The sequence below is a fragment of the Anser cygnoides genome, chromosome 2 (genome assembly GCF_040182565.1).
Source record: "Anser cygnoides isolate HZ-2024a breed goose chromosome 2, Taihu_goose_T2T_genome, whole genome shotgun sequence".
Classification (NCBI taxonomy): domain Eukaryota; kingdom Metazoa; phylum Chordata; class Aves; order Anseriformes; family Anatidae; genus Anser; species Anser cygnoides.
The window spans coordinates 104,130,707-104,153,469 of NC_089874.1; the positions used below are offsets into that span (position 1 = coordinate 104,130,707).

Genomic DNA, 22,763 nt, shown 5'->3' on the forward strand with positions numbered 1-22,763 from the left:
TTGTTTAAAGAGCAAAGCTAAATTAAAAGCTTTCTATGAAATTAATGATATTATTTTCTCCTGCTTCAGTTATTTTTTCCTGATTCTATGACAATTTACACTGATATTCTTAATTCTATTTACATCCTCATTCATACCATGCCTGACAACCCTGTAATTTATATTTATCCTCAGACCAGTTTTATGAAATACTGTCCTCATCCTATTTCAGATAAGTTAAGTTAGTTGCAGGCTTATTTCTTAACCACCTTCCTCTCCAGCATCTTTTTAAGTCCAGTTAAATTTCATGATATTTTTCTTCTCTGGTATATTTGTTATTCCCCTATTAATGAGTTTGTTTTTTTTTTTTAATACAAAATCACTGATATTATTTTATTTAAATGACAAAACTCTATCATTATGACTCATTCACTTTTATTAAGTTGAGTATTAGATACAAGGCTTGTAAATAATGAGAATGGAAGAGAAGTATACAGATGTGTTTTAGTAATGTTATTATCTTCCGGTAAATGTTAAAAGTATCACAATTTAAAATTGCATTTTTTTTTGCAGCTTTGCTGTGTTAAGAAAAACAAGTGTCATAGAAAGTTTCGTATGATAATAAATTATGGAAACTCCAACCATTCATTTTTTATGAATTTTTACTTCAGTCTTACTGATGTTTGATTAACATCAGATGGTCAACATCAACTTTATCTCTTTTAGAATTATTGTTCTACATATTGTATTATTATTATTAGTAGTAGTATTATTTTGAGATTGCATAATAGTTTTCTATTGGCGGCTTGAAAAAAGTCATTATAAGGTTACAAAGGTATAGCACTATTTCCTTAGCGTGCTTCCCTCATATGAGTCATAATATGAGAAATCTAAAGTTCTTAAGCTCATATTTTATACAGTCAAACAACAATAGGTGAAGTAGTTCTATCAGAAGTGTTTTCAGTGAAGGCTGAGTGGCAGAAGAATAAAGCTGCCATTGGGGAGGAAAATCATGCCTTAAATCACAATGCTGTTTGTACGCATGTTGTTATCGTGCTGTAGAGGTTAGATAGACAAGTGAAGCTGAGAACAACAGTGTTTGTATGCTGATGCATGAAATTTACTGTAACTGAGATTCTTTAAAAAGATCACCAAAATCAACCTCATTTACTGGCTGCAGGAAGGATGATGCTCAGCATTTACAGAGAGTTAATAACTGATTTTCCTCCTCTCCTTGTGAAGACACAACGGAGAAGATCTAATGGTTTAGTGGTACCTCTGCAAACCAGTTCAGCTCAGTAACCCTACAGAACCCTCTTCCTTTTAGCTAGTTTTTTTTGGTTGGTTGGTTGGTTTTTTTTTGGCCATATTAGCAAACTGAATTAACTTGCTGTGTCACTGTGTCAGATAAGAACCTGAGCTTACAGAAGCGAAGTGGAAGGACTTTGCCTGGGGACAGGGAAGGAATCTGGACATGCAGACGTATATCTTCCATGCTGAACATCACAATACTGGTGGTGATACTTGCTATTCCTGAGGATATATCACATTTTTGTTTTTAATTCTAGGACTACCAATCCATCTGGATTTATAAATCTTACATTAAAAAAGAAGGGTGTGTGTGTGTGAGAGAGAGAAGTTATATACAAGAATACAGACTATTCTGATGATAAAATATGTTGTTGATAACATATCTATGATAACATATCTTTAAGAGACTATCAGCTATGATGTTGATAGTCTCTTATAGACAGCACAACAACAACAAAAAAATAAGTATACAAGCATTATTCTTTTTAATTACACTTTCATGTTGATACCGTAAAAACACTAACAAACACTCCAATATCAGTCCCTCCCCCCCAAAACACACACAACTCTAAGCCCTAATTGTCATCTCTATTACACTCAACAATTAAAAAATGGAAGTCTGAAAAAAACCTGAATATACAGATAACACTTTCCCTGCAAATAGTTTCAATTTAAGTAGTAGCATTAACACAAATTTGCTATTGTCCAAAACAAAGTGAGCATAAAACATTATCACACTGTCGATTTAACATTTCAAACTCAATCAAGAAGAGCACCTGAGCTAAATTAGGTCATTCTTCACTTTGTCTTGATTTAGTTTTTGAATAAAATCCAGTCTGTTTCGATCACAGTAAAACCAATAATCAACCTGAAAACACATCTATGCCAGTGACAATTGATCTCATGTTTCAGGTCCTTCTTCCAGAGTTATACTTTGAAAGAGTTGTGGGCAGAAAACAAAAGTGTGCACCTGGCTACCTACTTAAGCTGACTTTTTTTGTGTGTGTGTGTTTCCTGTCTTTTTTGTTTGTTTTTTAATCAGTAAGGTTTGTATAGTCCTATACATTCTATATTTACTTTATATATTCATTATGAGAACTAATCATTACCTACACATTTCATCAAGGTTGTTCTAGTAAAGAATGCATTTTGACTTCTGCTTTCACTTTTTATAATACTGGATTATAACATAATTTGGAAAAATAAACTACACTTTAGAGTATTAGTTACTTAAAATGTGTTAACATTTAGGAGAGAACACATATATATTCAAGAGTCCTTCCTAATATTTAACTTTTAAAGATTGTAAGGAAGAAGTAATGACATTAAATTTCTTCCCTTTTTCTGATCTGTATAGTAGTGGATATACTATTAAGTTTCCTTTACTTAAATTTCTTTCATTTTCACTTTCACAAAAAAATATTTAATTATATAATATTATACATAAGCTGTTTATTACAGAAGGGGTCAAGAAAAAGTAAAACAAAGCAATACAAATGAACTATAGGGCTGTAAAGACAAAGGGACAAAGGTCAAGCTTTAGGAAGGCTTAAAGACCTGTAGCCCCTAGATCCCAGATTTAAAAGTATACTCTTGCTTGTACTTTGATTTCAGAAGTTAAGGGGAAAAAAATAAAATATATATATATGCATTTGGTTAAATTGTAGTATTTAGATATTTGAGAGAAGTTATACTTGCTAAAAGGAAAATAACACATTTAATCTATTTAATATCTTCATATTTTATCCCTAATATGAATACAACTCAGATGCTGCAGTTAACACAGAAAACCTGTTAAAGGTTCAGCACCCCATCAGTCAAGAGCAGCAGAGCTTCCAAAACCAAAACAACATTACCTTACTAGTTGGAGTTTAAAAATCAACAAGTTTTTAAGCCTCCTTTGCACAGCCTACAGCTTCTACATAGCCTACAGCAGGCCACAAGCCTCTACCCATCTCCCCATGCTGATCACAGAACAGCTTTATCCAGAAACCAAGTATATTATATGCTGCGTGGATGATGAGTCATTTCAACTTCTTAGTCTGCTCTTAGAGTTTGATACCATATGACCACAGTCATCATAAATGAGGTTTTAGGGAAGTCATCTGATGGCATAATGGGATCAGCTTTGCTAAGCAGTGAAGTTGCTAATCAGAAGCACTGGTGGAAAATCTGAAATTGGTGATTCCATGAAAGGAATATCACATACAATCCTGGATTCAGGTCTAAGAGCTTATTAGGGCAGCATGAAAATGCTGTAATTTTTCTTACAGGTGTAGACATTTTAAAAGCATAATATTTATAATGATGCTTTTTCCTGGTTTTGGACTATTATTAAATCATTTCCAGCCAAACAGAATGCAGTTCACCCCCCCCCCCCCCCCCCCCCCAATGCTTGAGGTACTATTCAGATAGTATTTCAGATACTTTTACATTTACTCTGCCATCTATCTTGGCTTGGACTTTTTAGCAATTGTTCTTGTGTCCCTAACCTTATATCTTGATTGTGAATATTCCTTTTCCTATTTTTTCTGTGCAAAGTTTGTGTAACTCAAGTTTTTTTGAACATGGTACTACTTTGTTCAGTTTTACTGAAAAAATCATTCACCTTTTTTTCATAAACCACAGAAAAAAGCACTTTTTATTGCTTTCCATCTCTGCTTTTTCTTAGAAACATGCAGAGTCTGAGGGGATCATTCAACATAAACTTTCATCATAGAAATATGTCTTTTTCAAATTTCTTGTACAGTAAATAGAGGAAGAAAGACTGCTCTGGGGAGTAATTAGGAGAAGGAGTTGAACACTGGGGTCTTGAGTTGTCCTTTGAAAGAGCTTTTCTGTCAGGAGCGTGAGATATTTTGACAGTGATGGAGTGTGTGGGAAGAGGATCATGCAGTCATGTTTGTGTGACTGTGGGCACTTGCATGGTGGGCAAAGGAAAGAATGAAGAGAATGTCAGTGGAAAGGGTGCAATTACCCTCAAATCTCTTTCTAGGGACAAAGATGTGTGGAGAACTGTGGTCATCTGAGAGGAAAGATGGATGATATCCTTGCCCATCACAGGAGGGTTGGACCTAGATGATCTTTAAGGTCTCTTCCAATTCAAATCATTCTATGATTCTATGAAAAGTATGCAGAAAATGTTTCCTGGCCTTCCCGTATCTTTCCTCTTAGGTGGATATAAAGGTAGCTTCAAACCACACTTCAAAGTTAGCTTTCTAGAATGATCACTTAAGATCATCTCTACTCCTAAGCATACAAAGGTAGTCTTTATTTTTATTATTATAATATTATTATTATTAATTTTTGTCTTAAATATTCCGAACTTTTCAGTAGCTTCTATGAGTGCTTAAGATAACTTGTGAAAACTAGGAATTCTGACCTTGAAATTAAAAAAATAGCTCTTTATGAGTTCACTTCATTGTAAAGGGAACTAATTTATTTCCTATGTTAAGAAAAACAGAACATGCCTGCTGTCACCTTGGATTGTTTACATTGGTCTTTTTCCACACGTGAGGCCATGAGGACCAACTAACACTTAGTCATTGATAGTCAGCTCATAGCTGTCTTCAAATAGTCTCATCTCAGAGTAAGAGAACCACAATTTTCAAGAAGGTAACCATGGATCTAGCACTTAGTGGTATCTACTCTTCCAAAAAGACAGCAACAATAGATCACTGTATAGCAAATGCTGAAAATCCATGACCATAAAAATACATAAAAGCTAAAGATTGTTTTGTCTTAGTCATGCAGCTAATACTGTTATTATGTCCGAATCCATGGACTGACATAATACAGACTTCTTTTGTTCATTGCCAGTCCTTATAAGTTCAAATATATAAGTGATGGGACCTTACCCGTGCCTTCTGCTCCATCTCCATCATTAATCTTTCATGTTGTTCTGCTATTGCCAGTGTTGCAGAATGGACTTTCTGATATATCATTTCTCCTTCTCGTGTCTGAAAGGTGAACAGCCCTTCTCCTGTGTCACACATCCTGCAGTAAGCAGAACAGAAGCAAAAAAAATGAGTAGTGTAATTTTTATCTATTATAAAAAGTGCACACCTTGCAGTAGAAAATGCCAACTTTTATAGTTAATCTCTTCAGTTCTGACTATCTGCAGCTATTTTTACCATTGAAGAGAGACATATTGCAAGAAAAGTGCAGAACTTCATGAACACAACCTCTAAATTCAGTTTTAATCATCCTCTGAACAGTGAAAAAGAAGTTTTATCACAGAATAAAACTTGAGGTAATACAGTCACCTGTTTATAGCATTATTTCAAATGTCTGCATGGCTACGTAGGAGCTAAATTTAATTATCTTAACCAATTGATAACAGAAGTACATAGCATAGCATGACTTTGAAAAGCTGACATTTTAACATAACACTGACCAATTAAAAATATTCCTTTGGTTGATCACTACAAAGAAGCTGTATGGAAAGGCAGCATTATAAGGGTTAAAATACATCTGCCTCAGTACATTTGTGTGAGGCAATATCTAAAGTTCTCTTTATAATTACAAGAGACATTCAGTCTATTTGACAATAGAAACAGCAATTCTGTTGCCTAAGAAGATTAAATAAATAAAAAATTCCATAAAATTAACTGTCTTCTTTTGAAAGAGCAACTTCTGTCACCCTTACTGTGACAGCCTTGTGGCATTATTCAGAGGAAGAAAAGTGGTATATAGTAAATGCAAGGACAAAGAGGGCTGAGAAACACAGAAAAAATTAGTAGACCACAAGTGGTAGACTACTGAGTGACAGTTACTTTAAGGATATATACTGTGTTAAACAGCAGTGGAATCTGACATATTTATATTAGTAGTTCCATGACGTTATCCATGTCTGATCCCTGTATTTTTATATATTTCTTTTTGAAATTTTAGAAACAGAACAATAAAAATCCTTTTGATTTGGTCTGATACTTCCTGTAAAGATTTTCAGAGTTATCTTTGACAGAAAATTGTTGACTTGAGTCACTGATGCATAACATCCTTCAACAACAGAAAGACTTGAATTTCCCTAAACTACCAGGTTTCTTCAATTTCTTTTTGGTTGATTTATTATTTTATAGGACATCTGATTTTTTGAATATCTCAACACCTTCAGTATGGTCCCAGGATACCCAAGGCATACAGAATTACTGTTACTAAGCATTTTAGAAAAATGTGTCCTGACTGGTTGAACATTCAAACAAGTTTTAAATATCAATATATTTAAAGTTTGAATCCAGGATCTGAATGATTATTCAGAAATTAAATTTTATAAAATGTTGTCCAATCAAATTAACATATAGATCTGTATTAACTTTGCAGATGACACCAAGTTAGGTGCGTGTGTCGATCTGCTCGAGGGAAGGAAGGCTCTGCAGGAGGATCTGGATAGGCTGGACCGATGGGCTGAGGTCAACTGCATGAAGTTCAACAAGGCCAAGTGCCGGGTCCTGCATCTGGGGCGTAACAACCCCAAGCAGCGCTACAGGCTGGGAGAGGAGTGGTTGGAAAGCTGCCTGGCAGAGAAGGACCTGGGAGTACTGGTTGATAGTCGGCTGAATATGAGCCAGCAGTGTGCTCAGGTGGCCAAGAAGGCCAACAGCATCCTGGCTTGTATAAGAAGCAGTGTGGCAAGCAGGGCTAGGGAGGTGATTGTCCCCCTGTACTCGGCTCTGGTGAGGCTGCACCTTGAGTACTGTGTTCAGTTTTGGGCCCCTTGCTACAAGAAGGACATGGAGGTGCTTGAGAGAGTCCAGAGAAGGACAACGAAGCTGGTGAGGGGTCTGGAGAACAAGTCTTATGAGGAGCGGCTGAGGGAGCTGGGGTTGTTTAGCCTGGAGAAGAGGAGGCTCAGGGGAGACCTCATTGCTCTCTATAGGTACCTTAAAGGAGGCTGTAGAGAGGTGGGGGTTGGTCTATTCTCCCACGTGCCTGGTGACAGGACGAGGGGGAATGGGCTAAAGTTGTGCCAGGGGAGGTTTAGGTTGGATGTTAGGAAGAACTTCTTTACTGAAAGGGTTGTTAGGCATTGGAATGGACTGCCCAAGGAGGTGGTTGAGTCGCCATTCCTGGAGGTCTTTAAAAGACATTTAGATGTAGCCCTTAGTGATATGGTTTAGTGGAGGACTTGTTAGTGTTAGGGCTGAGGTTGGACTAGATGATCTTGGAGGTCTCTTCCAACCTAGACGATTCTGTGATTCTGTGATTATTTTATTTAATCATTAAATATGTCTCCTGCTGTTTTATATGTGCGCACACACACACACAATTACAAAACAGCTTTTTGAAAATTGAATAATTTTTTCATGAGTTATCTTCTTATAAATACATCTTCTGAATTCTAAAGAATTCTTAATCTGAAATTTTATTTCAAAATGTGTCTCTCTAATTCTTAACATTATTTCTAAACAGGGCTATTGTGTTTTATAAAAGATTATTGAGAGTCCAGCAGTTCCTTTTGATTTCAGGACTGACCACTTAAAATAAAACCTTATTAACACCTACCAAATCTTTGCTTGTACACTGGAGGAGGCATGCTTTTTTGAGCCTCCTGTAAAGAACATATGCATGGCTGTACTGGGGAGAACAGAAAGTATTGGAAGCAGAAACATAAAACGTAAAATAGAGGTGTTTTCTGCAAAATGGTGAACATACTTAGTAATGACCATTTGAGATGTTGAAAAGAAAGTCATAGTTTTAGGAATAGATGATTCATGATGTTACAAACATCCATACTTTTGAAACAAAAAGTCTCCCCCCATCCCAAGATGTAAGAAAAATATGAGCCATTTTCCAGACAGGTATTATTTGATCAGTACTAATGTGATGTGCCAATTAATAGACAAATGGGAAAAAATACCCAAACTTTCACATTAAATTCCAGTGGAGACCAAGATCCCTGCTATAAACATTTAAGATACTTTATATCCTTAGCCACACTCCTCCAAAGAGCTTATGGTAGAAATAAAATGTCTCAAGAGTTTTGAGACATTATAGCAACAGTCTTTGAGATCCCTCAGGGCATCATATAGCTGGTACTCTGGCTTTGTGTAAAAAGATCTTAATAAAATTCAAACAGCGTGAAATGGAAAGTCTGGAAAAAATGACGAGGTTTCAGAAACTGAAGCAAAATATGATCTCTTTGTTGGTTTCAGACGATGAAAAATCCTACAGGGATAAAAACAAGGAAACAGGCAATGGAGTGTGATTAAGATTCAGGAGTTAAGCTGTTTATTTTGGCCGAGCAAAACCTAATCGCCCCCACTGCTGATTCGATCACATCCTGTATCGTGTGTGTGCCGCCGAGTTGGAGGTAGGCATGCAGGCTGCTGCACCCCTGCGGCACCGCTCCCACAACCCAGGATGGCACCACGGGGACCAGCTTTCCAGTTGGAGCGGGTGACCACAGCAGACATGTCACGCCAATGGCAGAAAACTATTGATGGCAGCCTCCCAGGATTATGGGTTTCCCTAGCTAACAGTGTACGATATACATGCAGAGGCTCAAAATTAGAGGTGGAGGAGAATTATGGGCCTCATTTGTTCGAGTGCCAAATAGCCCTTTTATGTTTAACATGACTTAAAGGCACCAGAAATGAAGCCAACAGTACCTGGCAAGCCTGAGCTCTATAAAAGCAAAAACTTTGAATGAAACTCCCTTTCTGACATCTAAACTTGTTATTTGCAAGCAGCCTTCCAAAAGGTGATTCCCTTTGCTATAGTGAAGTATTCTTGTTCAGCTCCTCAATATTTTATTATTTCATTCAAATGAAAAGTGATTAGACCTTAGTTAGGACACTGAGAGGAGAGGCATGTTTCAGGTTTAGTTACAGTCTTTCAAGGGAAGGTTGAAACACACTGAATTAGAAGAACTCCTGAATTAGAAGAATTTATGGAACTAGAAGAAGCATGATGGGGACAGGGAAAGGGGTAAGTGTGCTCTATGAGTTTTCCTGAAAAGACAGGGAAGTTTTACTTATCTGGCCGAAGAGAATGGACAAACAAATAAGCTAAAACAGACTTCTGGACATGTTCTATATACAATCAAAACATAGTCAGCAGAGCAAAGACAGTATTTTTTTTTTTTTCCTGCAGCCTCTTTTAGGTGCCAGATAACTGTCCATTTCAAACTACAGTTTCAGCTTTAACTTTGCTAACATGTTGGTTGAGTGAATGTGAAGTAACTGTGAGTAAATTAAATACTCTTAGTTCAAAATACACACCATATGTGATTGTACTTGATGCATCCTTTTTTTTTTTTTTGAGTGAATTATGATTAAAATTCAATCAAATTATTGTTGCTTGCAAGCTGTCCTCAAAAACTTTTAAAAACTCTTTTTTCTAGAATCTTTTGAAATGAAAAATGACCTTCTCCAGAGCATAAACCAAAAATTTTCATCATTATTTCTTTTTGTTTTTCTGCAAAATAGTTTTCTCCATTTTTTATTCTTAACAAACAAAAATTATTTTATGTCCATTTAGTAACATATAAATTTTATATTTCCTAAAATCACATTAGAGAAAAGACAGAATGAAGGCGTGGAACTCTTCTTTTCCTGGTACTGCCACAGGTTTGCACTGCAGCTCTCCCAACTTGATATGACCTTCACTGTCAAAAAAATTCACTGATTTTGTATACTTCAATTTTTTATGAGAGACTTAGCAGTCTGTGGATGCTTGAAAAATGCCGATGTTAGCTTCTCTATTTCTGTGTTTTCCAACTTTAAAACAGGGATATGATTAACCTATGCTTTAGGATATTTAAGGATTCAATGCATTAAAATGTATGAAGTGCTTTGACTGAAATAGAAAAGTATATTTTTTCCTCTATTGTTAAAGAATTATATAAATGGGCAGATAATGAAACAAGTAGATACAAAAGGTCTGAAAATCATCATAAAATTTTTAGTTCTTAAAATAAGAACTATGTGGATTCATTGTGGATTCAGATATCCACAATGAAAGTTCCTGGTTGTACTCAAAGGTAAGATTTCTGTTCAACCAAAAGAGATTTTCCCACCACTCCTGCCAGATGTTCTCAATCTTTCCCAAATCCGCATAATGGTTTACCACTGCCTCTGCTCACTACAGAAGTTTGTCTTTTAGAGCAAAATCAATACCATATAGTAACCTCATAGAATTCCCTCCAAAAAGGAAACTTTGTTGACTTGACCACCATATACAAATGGTACTTTTTGCCAAAAAGAGGTTCATACTCTCATGCCTGACAGTTTCATTTCAGTATTTCAGTAAACTGTAAAATGTATTTTCACAATAATGAAGGTTGTCTGAAATATGAGATGCCTAGGAACATTATTTGCTATAAGTCTTTGCTTTAAAACAAAAGGAACAATGACAATTGTAACTAGAAAGAGTTTAGTTCTTCATATATCTATATTTTAATGGTTTTGAGAGATTTCTTTTTACCCATATGCAGTTTAGCATTAAAGAAATAATGGGTGATTTGTAAATTCATTACTCTGCAATGTTTAGAACTACAGGAAAATAACTTTACAATTGTAAATATCCTCAAATAGGCACCGAACAAATAACTTTTAGAATTAACAAATACTTAATATCAATAATTCTTAATAGCTCTTAATAACTAATGCATAATAAATTAGTACCCTTTTTTGGCATTTCTAGTTCTTTAAATAAAAATAGAATTTAATTTTTGAATGAGACTAGATCATGATTAAGTATTGTCCAGAAATCTGAGTGCTAAAAGTCAGCAGTACCAAAATGAATGCAATTACTGTAGCATAGTCCACACTCAATGTGTGAAAGATGATTTCCTTTAAAAAGCAAAGCTGTTCACTCAGATACTTCAAGGTGCAGTAAAGAAGTTAGCTAGTGCTTATTTCCTGTATGGAAAGAATGTGGTCAGTTTTGATATAGGGAAGCAAACCTTCTCTGTCACAAGAGGAGCAGTAAATGATAAATGGCCTTTCTTTAAAGCCTCAAAGATACGTATGTCTGTTGGGAAAGAGCCATATGATATGCAATATTTAACTTTGAACCAAGGTACTTATTTCTTGTGTTGCTACTACAGCTTTGATTTTCTAAAAAGTGGTAGAAAGTAGCAATTTTGCTTTCAGTTTAATTAGATTATCAAAGGAGATGCACATCCACTGTCTCCCTTGTGGATGTTTCACTTTTTTTCTTTCCTTGTTTGTTGTTATCTCAACTTGGACTAAGCCAGTTTGACAGAAATCCTGTTTGTTCTTTGTGTGCAAGGACGTTACACACAGCACACATGAAACACAGACTTGCTAACCAGTAGAGCTCACAGAGAAATGAATACAAAGCTCCCCTGAGGGTCCAAAAGCTTTGCTCTCTCCAACTTTCAACACACGCTAACTTGCTTCCTCCCAAAGTTGCTATTTCCTGAGATAATAATAGCAAGAAAAACAAATAAACTCCTTCTGATGGGAGCATATTTAGACAAACAAACAAACAAAACAAACAAACAAAAAACAACAACTCAGTTTATACCTAGGAATAGTTATCACAAGAATTCTAAAACAAACAATGTAGATTTTTATAAAACTGTAACGTGAACTTCTATGTTGAAAGGACAGAAAACTAGGAAGAAGCAAGAAAATGTTGCTAAGAATCTGACTTACAATAAAGCAATCAAAAAAGTGATATATTTTGTGGGTGACTCAGTAAGAAAAAAGATAACTACAAAAATAGGATATGTATGGGATCCAGGAAGGGTCTATGAGTGAAGCAGAGAGAAGACAATTAATGAGAGAAATGTACAGAAAGTGTAATTAATTCAGATACAGACGTGGATAGAAAGCCCTAAATGTGGGACAAGGTCAGTGAAAGTAGTGAAATGTCCTGTGAAATATCCACAAAAGGGAAATGGAAATCACCAACACAAAGCACAGCAGCAATATAAAGGGCAAAACACAGAACAAGCAGACACAGAATCTCAAAATCTGCTGAGCCTTGTCTGTTGCTCACATCCTATGTGACTAATGAGTTAGATTGCCTTGCTTTGCTGTCAGCATTTCAGAGGTTCATTGGAGTGTCAGACAGGGATATCCTGGCAATTTCATGATCTGGGAAGCAAATAATGAAAATTATCTGATATATGAGGCATCTGCCTGTCCCCCTAGATTATAGTTATTTACTGGCAAGAATATACAACAAGAAAAAGTAATTATGTAAGATATCTACTAATTGCTGGCTGTAGACATTCCTCTATAAAATTTATTGTAATGTTGTTGCACTTCAGCTGGGATGGGTAACTTTCCACTGTTCCTGCACATGGGTTATGAAGTAGTGCAGTGTTTAATCTTAAATTGTCTCTTTCATGTGAAATCTCCTTGAATTTGGCATAAGTTAACACAGGAAACATGGAGTATTGCCACATGATTTAGCTCAGTAACTTGATCATGCAGCTTAGATTTGTTCAAGGTCAGATCTTGTATTTCTTGAGTCATCTTCAGTGTTTTCAACTAAAAGAACTAAAGGCACAGCTTTCCTAATAAGTCCTTTTATGGCATCATTCTGCAATTCTGAGAGCATAAGGATGGAAAGGAGTGATGATTTTCTCCAAGAAAGCTGACATTCAATCACTCAGAGGAATGCAGTCCTTCTCCATTATTTCCTAGCGGACCGTGATACTTTCCAAGTGATAGTTACATAGCTTTTTAAGATATTATATGCAGTCATGGTTAAAACAAAACAAAACAACAACAACAACAACAAAAAAGCATGATGAGATTATTTCTTTTTCTGCCTAAACCAAGTGACGATTTTAGGGGTATAATATAATACAATATAGACTTTTTTTTTTATCATGAAAACATGTTTTTATTTGTTTTGTCAGATGGGAGAGATTTCTGTACAGTACTTGAGGTAATTATGCCTCCTGGGAAATTTTTCTTCTCATTTCTTGGGCTGCTTCTACAATTGCTGTGTCTGTACTGCCCTCTGTTTTAGCCCATTTAGACTAGTGGGGCATATATCTCATTGTTAAAGCTTCAGGGACACTATCCCATTCCTGCATGTCAGATGCTGTCCACTTTTTGCTTAATGGAAGCACAAAAAGAAAGCTGTGCCTTTCTCTGGACTATACCAATGCTTGAGTGATTGTCCACCACCACTGTAATTCTCTAATTCATTTCCACCAATATTTTCTTGTCCATCATAAGACATAGTTAAGAGACAGTGGCAAAAATTAGTTTTTTTTTTTTTTTTTTTTTCCTTTCCCAAGGCTTGGTTTTGATAATAAGCAGGACTCTGTTTTGGACTTTTTCTCAGACCATTTTTATTTGGGTAACTAACAAACTTCCTCCTGTATTGCCATTAAAATATATTTATTTATTTTAATTACCATGGTGTATCAGAATAAATGTGAAATAATGCTGAAGAGTTAAATTTAGTAACTCATTTCCAATGCTAGTTAAAGTACAAAAAGCAGAGAAGCAGACTTCATTGGAGTCATGCATAAGAAGCAGAATGTTGAGGTTGACATAAAATTATGAAATATATCCATACTTAATGGTAAACATACCATACAGAGGCTACATTTTCTATTTCTTCAACACTAGAAACTAAACTTTAGCCAGTAAGAGGAGATATCCTGGTCTAATAAGCCAAATCCCAAATACTTTAATGTGACTATAACTATGAACTTTATTCCTTCCTGCTTAAATACTAGTTTCATAAAACATCAACAGTTTGATGGGGAAGATTGAATGGTGTTATGCTTTATCACCTCTAAGTAAAAGTATACTAGCTTGAACATGCAAATTGCTATCTTGTGTCAGTATTCAATTCACTTTGCACTGTTTAATCAGTGTAGGTAATTAATAAATACGTATATGCAGAACAACCCACTCTGTGGAGATTTTTGACCCCACCCCCCCTTTTTCCTTTCCTTTCCTTTCCTTTCCTTTCCTTTCCTTTCCTTTCCTTTCCTTTCCTTTCCTTTCCTTTCCTTTCCTTTCCTTTCCTTTCCTTTCCTTTCCTTTCCTTTCCTTTCCTTTCCTTTCCTTTCCTTTCCTTTCCTTTCCTTTCCTTTCCTTTCCTTTCCTTTCCTTTCCTTCCTTCCCTTCCCTTCCCTTCCCTTCCCTTCCCTTCCCTTCCCTTCCCTTCCCTTCCCTTCCCTTCCCTTCCCTTCCCTTCCCTTCCCTTCCCTTCCCTTCCCTTCCCTTCCCTTCCCTTCCCTTCCCTTCCCTTCCCCCTTCCCTTCCCTTCCCTTCCCTTCCCTTCCCTTCCCTTCCCTTCCCCCTTCCCTTCCCCCTTCCCCCTTCCCTTCCCTTCCCCCTTCCCCCTTCCCTTCCCTTCCCTTCCCTTCCCTTCCCTTCCCTTCCCTTCCCTTCCCTTCCCTTCCCTTCCCTTCCCTTCCCTTCCCTTCCCCCTTCCCTTCCCTTCCCTTCCCTTCCCTTCCCTTCCCTTCCCTTCCCTTCCCTTCCCTTCCCTTCCCTTCCCTTCCCTTCCCTTCCCTTCCCTTCCCTTCCCTTCCCTTCCCTTCCCTTCCCTTCCCTTCCCTTCCCTTCCCTTCCCTTCCCTTCCCTTTTTCTTTCCTGTTTTTATTTATTTTTTTTTAATCTTATATATATAGTGCAAAAAGGAAGTTGATCAAAAACAAAGGGAGGATAATAAAAGCAATCATGTTTTTAAATACACAAGACATTTGCATTTTTTACAATTTAACAGAACAAAAATGAAAATGTTCCTGAAAAATTAGTTCTGTGAGTTTGTAAAGCTCAGATCTTGTTGATAATGGTGAAATACTATTTAACAGTGTCTTGGAAGATTATATGTCCTTAGCAGCTCCGAGAAAGATAAACCAAGAACTCTTATATCACTATTATCATTTTAGTGCAGAAGCAACAGTTACAGTTGGGTGTACTGCAAAGAGACAACTGAAAACAATGGTCTGAAAAAAATAAAGATGTTATGAAGATGACAAACAGCTAAATGTTTTTGATTAAGCTATTTCACTCAGCATGGTTCAGCTATTATTCTTCATGTCACTTTTGAATGAAAGGGATATAGTCTCCAAGTCCTGGATCATGGGATCATATTCAAATACAGTTATTTGCTACAGGATGTTTGCCACCCTATTATTCTCTAGTGAAGGCAAGCACATCTCATAACAATATTACTCAGTTCCTCTCACTGTCTTAAGTAGAGAAACAGGTGAAGTGGCATTAATCTACAGCAATAACACTGATTTTGCCAAATATATAATTGTTAGAGATAAAACTCAAATAAGATCACTACTGTTTAAAACAAAAGCATACAGGAACCCTCTGGCAGTGCATCACTACTTGCTACAACAGAGGCAATAAAACTTAGCAACTTAGGATCTTCATTTTCTTCTTTTACCCTTTTAAAGCCCTAAAGGCACTGTTATGTTTGGGACTACTCCCAGTGAGGGTGTTGCTGGTGGAAATCCTCTTAGCTTAGACTTGCTAGTGTCCAAGTTGTTTCTGAACACAATGAGGCACAACTCTGAACTTATTCAATCATCTCTCTGGAAACAGAGTTTTGTAAAGGAGGCATCTGCCAATTTACAGATGTTAGCAAAGTAGCAGCCAAGGAACTAATGCTAGTAGATAAAATTGTTTATTTCATTTTTGAGGAACTGGGGGTGCTCCAAAGCTATGATACTGGACACTATTGCACATATGCCAACAATATTTGGAGTAATTGATCATGGTCAACCTAAAAGTTCAACCAAAAAGAAGTAATAAAACAAAAAAACACACTTTGCATCTGCACTTACCAATAATATGATATAAAATTTTAAATGTAGGACCATGTTCAAAATGATCTATAGGAAAATTTTTCCTATAATGCCTCTACATATTAAATGCTACTGGAAACACTTTGTAGCTAACATGATGCAGTCAGATATTGCGTTTGTATTGTTACTTGACTTTTTATGTTGACAGAAGCAGAGGACACAGGTATTTCCTGAAGTTTGATAAAAGTATAAGTATATACTCCTTTAAGGAGACCAGGGAAAATTTCTGGAGGTTTGAACAGTAATGAACTAATAAAGTTAACGTTTTTAGTGTTTGAGTAAATATTAAGACACTAGAAGTAAAAAATATTAATGAGCTAATATAAAGCCAGGTTCAGTACCATAGAACATGTGAAGAAAAGCAAATTGTAGTTAATTACGATGTATATTCAAAACATCAGCTTTTCTAGGTTATGGAAAATAAAGCTGTATTTTCCCATATCAAAAGTGGGACACACAAAGTGCAAAGCAGTAATGGAGGGAGAACACAGCACTCTATGCTGTTTGCTTTGTGAGTTTTCATTACTTCAAAAATAAGACATTTCAAGTTTTTTTTTTTTTTGTTTGTTTTTTTTTTCCCTCTTTTAAGTGCACCGGCGTTAATGGGTTTGGCCACTTTAAAGCATTTGTGGTCAGCCACTCTGAAACTTTCCGTACACTATGTTTTTATTGTGATGGGGATATAAGCACTGTTGTTTTCTTTAAATGTCACTGTCTGCAAAGTATGAGAGCTACTGCTTTGACTACTTTGATGAAAGAGGAATTTTCAGAAAGTTATATGCAAATATTATGGGCACACATGGTTGTCCAGAGACACTCACCATGCTATGTACGTACACTAATGAGTAATTAACATATGCTAATGATATCCAAGGACTCACCAACACTAATCACAAAACTGACAGGTTGTCAGCTGTTGTTTGGGAGCAGCCTGCCACAGCAGCAATTCATGGGACAGAAAAAACACTGGGGATGAGACAGGATGGGGATTTGCTAAAAAAAAAAAAAAAAAAAGGTTGATTTCTCAGGTGCTTACAGTAAGAAAAGAAGACCTTAGCTAAGACCACATTCCTGGTCTTAACTTTAGCTAAACGTGCATACAGATACAAGCAGTCAATTAAGTCCTTTGGTCGTAAACTGTATGTGCAATAATAACATAATATAAAAAATAATTACATGAAAGGCATGGCCCCCACCACAAATATAAAACATTAATTGAACTTCCACCATCTTTTTACTTGTGGTATGTAGAGAGGAAACATGACTTTCCTCCCACTTTAACTTTTCCTCTTTTACCTAAGCCAAGCAGAATTGAAACAGACATTTATTCCCTTCTTCTCTCAATTGATAACAACAGCAATTCTATTATGGATCAAACAAATCACACTGCATTTGCCTGGCATCTCTGACTCCAACTTTGACTGTGTATATGATATCTTTCTGTTGGTGCTTCCAGCAAGGGGAAAAATCTCTGCAAGAATTTCCCTTTAGCCTGATTGTTAAAATAAGCAATAGTTTGTGTTCAGATAAGTAGCAACTTGATAAGTACTTGAGAACCTTTAAAACATTTCTGTGAAATTTTGTTATGTAAAAGTAGACAGTCTTTTCAATTACAGGAGTAAGCATGTAGGAAAAGGTACTAGTATTTACTTCACACGAAAGGAGTGTAAAAACAAAGAGATTAAAAAATGAGTGGCAGGTGGCCTGCAAAAGAAAATGAACACAAGGAAACATGGACCAAAATGATGCAGAAAAAGGAGAGGAAAAGCATATAAAAGGATGAAAAATAACTACAAATCAGTAGTTGCCGTTTATAATTCCATAGTTAGACTGGCTCGCCACATATTTTCCAAGAAGTATCATATTTCTAAAACTTTGCTGGTTGGCATGGCTATCCATTTTCTGATGTTTTGATAAATGCTTATTTCTAACCCTGATTAATAGCGATCAATTACACTGATTAGGTTCTCTTAGTTGAATATCTACTATGAGTCCTGTGTGAAACTACTTACACTGTACTAGAGAAAGAAATGCTTTGGGTTAGTTTTAGTGAGGATTTTGCTTAAAACAAAAGAGTGTAAGAATGGCAAGTATTGGTGATTCTGTGTATGTGCCACTGTCTATTCTTTGCAAATATTCCCTCAGTCCAGTTTCTTGCATGGCACGAGATGCTACTAATTGACAAGAAATGCTCCTTGACAAATCCACCAGCAGAGAGGAAACACACAGACTTCAAAACAAATATGGGAGAGTAGAATCTAAAAGCATGAAATCCATTTTTTTAATGCATAACCTTTTCAAATCTATTTTCTTTAATTCGTAAGCTTTTCAAGCACAGTGTGCCTGCTCTCTTCCCATTGAATCTGGGGCATTGTTAGAAAGCAAAATGAAAAAAAGCAATCTACCTTTGCTGTGAAAAACAAATAAACCGACAAAAATAACAACAACAAAACAACAACAACAAAAACACTAACAAGCTACTTTTAAACTCGAGCTTACTCATCTGGTTCAATGTTTCATAATTTAAGCTGCCACTTCCTGCACTGCTTTGGTAATATTTTTATAAGAAATTTATAACAGACGTGGAACTGCTCTGAACACTGGACTGTATCAAGCCCTTCTGTCCATGATTTTGTATGCCAGGTTAAAAAAATCCATTAACTATAGACCTACTGGTTTCATTAAACATTTATATATAGCTATCCAAAAAGAAAACACTATAGGTGGCAGAATACAAAAGACACAATTCCATTATGTGCAAAATCATACATAATGGATACTTCTTATGCAGTGAAAGATGACCACACCTTCCCTAGACACTTATGCATCATAGCTTGGGCATGTTTGTGGCTATTTCGTGTATGCCATTAAAACCATTTTGAGTATACCTGACAAAAGTCTTTTGAAGTATTTTCCTATTTTCTCACTCTGGAACATTCATATTATAGGTATCCTTCATATCACAGACAGAATATTAGTCTCAAGACAAATGCTAATATACATTTCTATTTCTGTGTATTACTATTTCTGCTCTAATTTCTCTGCTGGTCCTTTTTACCAGCTATTTGACACTACTTCCTCATGCACTGAACACTTTTTTCTTGGCTGCCCTCCATTTCATCTGCACTTCTAAGGCTGAGAGCTAATCATGCTCATTTTTCTTTCTTTTTTTTCTTTTTTTTTTCTTTTTTTGCCTTTTTTTTTTTCCTCTCTGAGAAAGAAATTGGTCCAATGGGGCTTAAAGAAGCCTACCATAAAATGGCAAAGTACCTGTGACATGAACTATTTAAGATGGTCAGTCTACCAATAACAAGCATCTATTCAACTAACCTTTTCTTGCTCCTTTGTGCTCAGATCTTCCACACTTTCTGACTAGATGTTATTCCTGAAATGCTAAATGTATTCCAAAAGTTGTTACAGTGCTTCTTTAAAAAAATCAGGTACCTTGCTTTTACTCAGAAGTCCCTTTCTTTTTCTGTTTTACCAGCCTATGCATTTCATCACCACATTCCTGTCTCCTCCTCTGATTCCATGCACTTAGTCCCCCCACAAAACAGTTTTTCATCAATTTCTTTCATTTCTATTAGTCCCAGCAAGCTGGTCCACTTGACATCCACTGTATGTGCAAAACACCTTTAACACACTCATGGTATGATTGTCTCCAGACCACTGTTGGTTTGGATCACTGCTGTCACTCTTTATTCTCTGGTGGCAGTGACAGTCCTCTTAGACAAGTAAGGCACCAGAAATATATGTATCATCCAATCAGTTTCCACTAAAAAAGATAAGGCACCCTCAATCATCATCTGAAAGGAATTCAGGGTTTTCCACTGCGTCATCATCTAAACTCTCCTTCAATACCGTCACTAACAGTAAATGGTACTTATCAGAGGGTTTCAATTTTGTTTGTTTCTTTTTATATACTGCATACAAATAAATGCAGTTTTGCACTTTTATTTACTTAATGCCAACTTTTATGAATTTGCAGGCATGATAGCATGCAATTAAGGAAAATAAAGCCTCTTCTGTCATTCATCCCAAGATGCTGTTTTCAAAAAGTGTATCAAAGATCATTTAAAATATCATTTTAAAGGAGGGATATTTTCCAAGTTGGAAAGAAATTAATATATCATAGAATCATAGAGTAGCTTGGGTTGGAAGGGAACTTGAAGATCATCTAGTTCCAACTCCCCTGTCATGGGCGGGGATGCTATTCACTAGACCAGGTTGCCCAGGGCCTTGTCCAGCTGGGTCTTGAACACCTCAAGGGATGGGGCATCCACAACTTCTCTTGGCAACCTGTTCCAGTGCCTCACCACCCTCTGAGTGAAGAATTTCCTCCTAACATCTAACCCAAATTTCCCTTCTTTTAGTTTGAAACCATTCTCCCTTGTCATATCATTATCTGACTGAGCAAAAAGTTTCTCTCCATCTTTTTATAAGTCCCCTTTAAGTACTGAAAGTCCACAATGAAGTCTTCCCCTAGCCTTCTCTTCTTCAGGCTGAACATCCCCAGCTCTCTCAGCCTTTCTTCATAGGAGAGGTGCTCCACCCCTTGATCATCCTCTGGACCTGTTCTAACAGCTCCACATCCTTCTTGTGCTGGGGAATGTGCAGACCTGAATGGAGAACTTCAAGTGGGACCTCACAAAGGCAGAGTAGAGGGGGAGAATCACATCCCTGGCCTCCGCTGTTGCAGCCCAGGATGCAGTTGGCCTTCTGGACTGCAAGCACACACTGCTGGCTCATGTTAGGCTTTTTGTCCACCAGAACCCCCAAGTCCTTCTCTGCAGGGCTGCTGTCAATGAGCTCTTTACCAGGTCTGTCCTCATGTCTGGGATTTCCCTGACACAGATGCAGCACCTTGCACTTGGACTTGTTGAATCTCACTAGGTTCACATACTCCCACTTCTCAAGCTTGTCCAAGTATATATGTGTCTATATCTGTCTTTAAAATGTGAAAATCTGCTTTGTTGCACTGGTTCAAACAAGTCATGCAAATGCAATGTTATATTTGACTTTTTGGCAACCGACAGGATAGTCAACTAGATGAAGCATCTTGCTGAGTTATAGCACTGTACTGAGTTTTCTTCCAAAAAGTCAGAAAGATCAAATGATGTCTGGAACTGCTGAAACTGAAGGATTCCATTAGACTGCCTTTCCCTCCCCTCTTTCTAATAAGATGGAAGCTTTTTAGAAAATATGTGACAAGTGACTACTTACAGCTGAAATAAATCACACACCATCACACTATTACTCAGAGTACAGAATTATTAATAGTGCAATAATAGCAATAACTTACTGTGATAGTGAAGAAGTACTATTAGGAGGGACACAGTAGCTAATAGCATTTCCTCTAACAGGGGCTAAGGGACAAACCTTCCTTCAGTACCTTATAAATAAGCGGAAGATTAAAAGAGCCTGTGGGACCAGTCAAGCCCACCTCAAAAATAGCCTCACTTTCTAGAATGCTTCTGAGCAGGCACTGTGTATAAAGTGCTCTCCATCTCCCTTATGTGACAGTATTTTGAGAATTCTTTAGTTAATTTAAATTAGAATGAGAGAACACTTAGTTGCAGTAAAAGACTTGAGGGGGGCATGATAATGCTGGGAAAGCTGTGATATGGTTTTCAATTATTAGCATCTTCTTCTCCTTAGGATAATGCTTTGTGAAAACAGAAACTGAAATTTAGTGCATGGACATTTGTATTTCACCACAGTACGCCATCACTATCTAAAAAATAAAAGGAATTACCCACAAATGTTCAATTTGATAGTTCTTCCAGGCCTGGCTATTTGTATGTATAGACATTTTGCTACTGTATTGTATTCCCTATACAATTGGGAATAATACGTATTTTATATTATTTTATAAGTAAAATACATCTGTAAAATATTTTTTTCATGTATTTGTATTTGTATTTGTAGCAAATAGTCACAAAACAGCTTGGATATCATTGGTGTTGAGAAGTGATGAGAAATCTGTATCAGTTTCTGAGCATGTTTTAACCAAAATATCCGAAGTGTTCTCTGGTTTCTACGAACATAAAATTAAAAAAAAAATCACAAAAAGCAAATGACAGAAAATTCCTCATCAATTTACTTTTAACATTACTTTCTTGTTTTTTTATAGCTATAGCTTTTTACAGTGGAGAATATTTTGTTTTTCTAATTGATGGCATAGCTAATGGAATTAATCATTTATTAATGAAATTAATGGAAGTGAAAAAAACTAATTTAATAAAAAATTTAATTTCTTTAATGATTATTGTTTGATTCTTAAATGAAATTTGAAATAACTATAGCGGTAGAAAAAAAATAGTACCTTCCACCGTCACACATATTCCAACACAGTCCTGGGTACACTGAGTTCACACATATAAGTATGTATCCAAAAGTATATAGGTAATATACTTGTGTATAAAGTTCTGTTAATAACAGCATTCAACTTAATAATCACAAGCAAGAATTCAATGCCTAATAAAAAGAACAAACATGAACATTCCTGCACTAGAGTTTCTGCTGTCACACAGTTGCTATATCCAGAACACAGAGGTACTTCTGGAACTGCTGTACTGTTCTGTCAATGCCCAAACCACTCCAACGACCTCTTTTTGAAGCAAAGAAATCAGTGGTTGCCCTCATTCTCCACAAGTGATATGTGTTAGTAAAGTTAAATAAAAAGATGCCAATAGGCATT

At 36.2% G+C, this 22,763-nt stretch overlaps 1 protein-coding gene across 2 annotated transcripts in view; it reads right to left on the bottom strand.

Annotated features, from left to right (window-relative positions):
* Positions 1-22,763, bottom strand: part of DOK6 (docking protein 6) — a 241,205-nt gene that overhangs the window by 62,377 nt on the left and 156,065 nt on the right. For both annotated transcript variants that reach the window (XM_048080875.2, XM_048080877.2), the window contains exon 6: positions 5,148-5,286. In XM_048080875.2, the coding sequence (XP_047936832.1) occupies positions 5,148-5,286 (139 nt within the window). The remainder of the gene's footprint in view (positions 1-5,147; positions 5,287-22,763) is intronic.